Source organism: Aristolochia californica, unplaced genomic scaffold, assembly GCF_029961685.1.
Source record: "Aristolochia californica isolate CCGP_79_NKW_82.1479 unplaced genomic scaffold, dmAriCali1.0.hap1 SCAF_11, whole genome shotgun sequence".
Classification (NCBI taxonomy): domain Eukaryota; kingdom Viridiplantae; phylum Streptophyta; class Magnoliopsida; order Piperales; family Aristolochiaceae; genus Aristolochia; species Aristolochia californica.
In genome coordinates, this window is record NW_027181782.1 from 26,162,167 (window position 1) to 26,165,452 (window position 3,286).

The 3,286-nt window shown below is 40.9% G+C and overlaps 1 protein-coding gene across 1 annotated transcript; it reads right to left on the reverse strand.

Moving 5' to 3' along the window:
• Positions 1–496: 496 nt before the first annotated feature.
• On the reverse strand, positions 497–910 carry LOC137943684 (auxin-responsive protein SAUR64-like). The gene has a single exon (XM_068789126.1). It carries the CDS (start codon positions 908–910, stop codon positions 497–499), a length of 414 nt encoding a protein of 137 aa, XP_068645227.1.
• Positions 911–3,286: the final 2,376 nt, after the last annotated feature.

Sequence of the window (3,286 nt, forward strand, 5' to 3'; positions counted from 1 at the left end):
TCCGGAACAATAGTTTATGCGGCGGCTATAGATTGTGCCAGTATGCCAATCATCTTCTATGTTCAAATGAAGGTGAGCCAGTTGTTGTAAAATTGCTCATTAGGTAGAGACTTAAAGACTACAAATTATGCCACATGACGATTGAAAGAGGACAACTTTGACGCTGATCAATTGAAGGCTAACTATAACAGTTCTAGGCAGGAGTGGGAGCACACCATGTGATCGTCCATACGATATTAGGCCACTTTTCTTTTTGTTCTTGTCCAGAAGGACTCTCCATGTGGGTTGGCAAGTACATTAAGTACATGATCCATGGAAATTTCTCAAATGTTGGACTGGCCGCAAGAAATTATACCAAACCCGCTTAAATATTTGCAAACAGAAACCTAACAATATGATGAATGAAGTGGAATGATCTGTATAATTTCTGTATTGAAGTGTTTCAACAATTATGTCAGATGTACACAGGAAGTACTTTCCATCTAAAATGCTTCTTCTAGAAGCTGTGGACAAGTCTTTGATGATCACTAAATCCTTCAAAGTGTAATGTTGATGAGTGCCGGCAAGAAGAGATGGAGAGAATCACTGCCTTCTCCGTTTCTTTGGAGACTCTTTGCGCGAGCAGCCTCAGTATGGCTTCCATTAAAACTGAATTACAAGGTAATCTGAGAGGAGAGTTGCTTGTTAGCCCATACTCTTCTTCTGAAATTCTGAAGAGCTCTTCAAAAACTGGGGTGGAGAGGTAGTTGAGGGGGACTTCAAACCGCTTCTGGTCGGTGGTGTAGAAAACAAAGTGGCCTCTGCTAGCAACCATTTTATCCTGCCTGACGCTATATCCGGCAACATCTGCTCTTTTCTGTGAGATTCTTTTCCTTCCCATGGCTGCCATCCTCTGCCATTTCTTCGCCATCCGCAGGAGCTTGCTGGGTTTGATCATTGTTGAGCTACGATGGAGAGAATGCTGAGTAATAGGAAAGATGAGGATCGAGAGCTTGGATTGCTGTGGAGTTTGTGTTTTGCAGAGACCTATGATCTCTTAAATATTTTCAGGGAAAGAGGATTGGATTTGAGGGTGGGCCTCGTTTATGAGGCAAAACCATGTGATTGTTGGACATGTTGGATGTTAGGTATGGTGGCATGTCGGGTTCATGTTTGGATTTTCATCAGGTACCATCTTATCGTGACTTAAATGTTTTGCCCACTCCTATTTTCTTATGCCTTTTTTTCTTAGGCAAATTTTATGGAACTTCTACATGGATGAGGGACCCTCCCCTCCCTTGTGTGAGATCAGTGAGCTCACCTGTCGAGCACCAACGTGAAGGTTATTTGATGTGTATGTGATTGTGTTTTCATGGAAACATATTCTTGACATATAACTTTTTGTGCAAATCCTTTATTTGTTTATGTTGTCTACAGTTTATGTCCATTTTCTACATAGAAAAACAAATTTTCTTGGGCAAATTTATACCAACAGCTATTTTCTTATGTCTTTTTTTCTTAGTCACCTGCCTATTTTTTCAGCTAAGAGCCTTCTGAACGAGGAGACTTAAGGCCCATAGATCATGGAGAAGGCCCATAGGCCCACATACATTGATGGCAGGATGGTAAATAAATAGTCATCTCATAGAAATGACATTGATGTAATTAGATTAAAGTTCCAGGGTTAAACCCCTATACCCTAAACCCTAAGTTCAGGGGTATTATTGTAATACAGTAGTTTGATTAATCTATAAATTTAGCGTTAGGGGAAGGGTTAGGATAATCAAGTCCATAACCTCTTCTCCTCCAGATTTCTCCTAATAATGTCTCTCTCATTTTTCTCCATGACCTAAATTCATGGTGTCCTAAAAATCAACATGATATCAGAGCTTTGATTTTCAGGACTCTTATTATGGTTTTTTATGTCCCATTCTCCAGTCATTTTTTTTCATTGTTGCTCGATATTAATTTTTTAATTTTTTCTGTTACTACTCTCCCGTGAGACCATGCTAACTGTGTTGAAAATCAACACCAGCTCACTTAAGGGGCCCAGCCCGTTTGAGCCCATTACGTTGGTTTTAAGTCATAGAAGCAGTGTGTCATGAATAAAATCAGAAATAGAAAGCGAGGTGATTTTACGGGACAGAGAAACAGAAAGGGGGACAAAAATACGGGAGAAAAACAAAGAAGAAAAGAAAGGAAAAAGGGGGGAGCTTAGGTCTGAGATCGAAGATAGAGAGAAGAGGGAAAATAAGGTCTCACAGATATGTTCCTGCAAAGACGTGCAAGACACCATTGGAAGGAGCTTGGTCATGCAGTGAGAGTTCGCTGGACGAGTGGATTTGGAAGGAACAGGAAGAGGACGACACAAGCAAACCAAAGGAGGTCTTTTTCATCTTTCTTCAAGCTCTGTTTTTTCTTTTAATACTCTATTTGTGTATTCTATTTCGTTGGATGTGTATTTTCCCGTTGTGAGGGTTTGTATTTAGTACGTGGATTGAATAGAACAACAACTTTGTGGTTGTGTATGCAAAATTTTATTCAATAATTGGTATTAGAACGAGCTCCCACGTCGCGAGTTCAAATCCCGGAGGGGATGACCTAGAGGAGGGGGCGACCTAGAGGCCATATTAAAATTACTGGTAGGCTGTAGGAACTTAACCCGGGTCCGGCCAATGTCGCTAGAGTGGGCCGTCGCTAGAGTAGGTCGTCGCTAGAGTGGGTCGTTGTGGTCGTCAGCTCGCGAAGGTGGGTGTTGTGAACTCAATAGCACACCGAGTCACACAACGAAGGTGGCAACAACAACTCACTCAATAGGATTTATTTCTAATATTACTTTGAGTAGGATTTATTTCTTATATTGTTTTAAGTAGAAGTTATTTCTAATTACTTTTATATGTAGGGGCATTATGGGGAATTATTGTAACCCTAACCCTAAAACTCCATGACGTGAGCTATTTAAAGGAAAGAATGAATGAAATAGGGAAGCTTTGAGATTTTAGAATAACCTAGTGTAAATAGGCTAAGATCACCTCTTGATCTCGAGTTTAGGGTTTACTCCAAAAATCCAGCCTATCCTTCACTCTCCATTGCCATTCATTTTCATCTACCTTCATCCATCATCATCCATAGTTGGAAGAGAAGCTTCCGGCCCCTTTTTCGAGCCCAAAGAGAGGGTCTTCCCTCCTCCTCGATGTCAACAAGCAGGGGTTCTAACCCTCTTAACGAGCAGAAAAAGGAAGAGTTTCTGGTTCTTCCACGTGAAAGACTAGTGCAACTCCTCTAGTTTGGGAGTCATCACAGAAAC

What these genes read in the sequence shown, in the direction of transcription:
- LOC137943684 (XM_068789126.1), bottom strand. Translation starts at nt 910, where the DNA reads ATGGCGAAGAAATGGCAGAGGATGGCAGCCATGGGAAGGAAAAGAATC.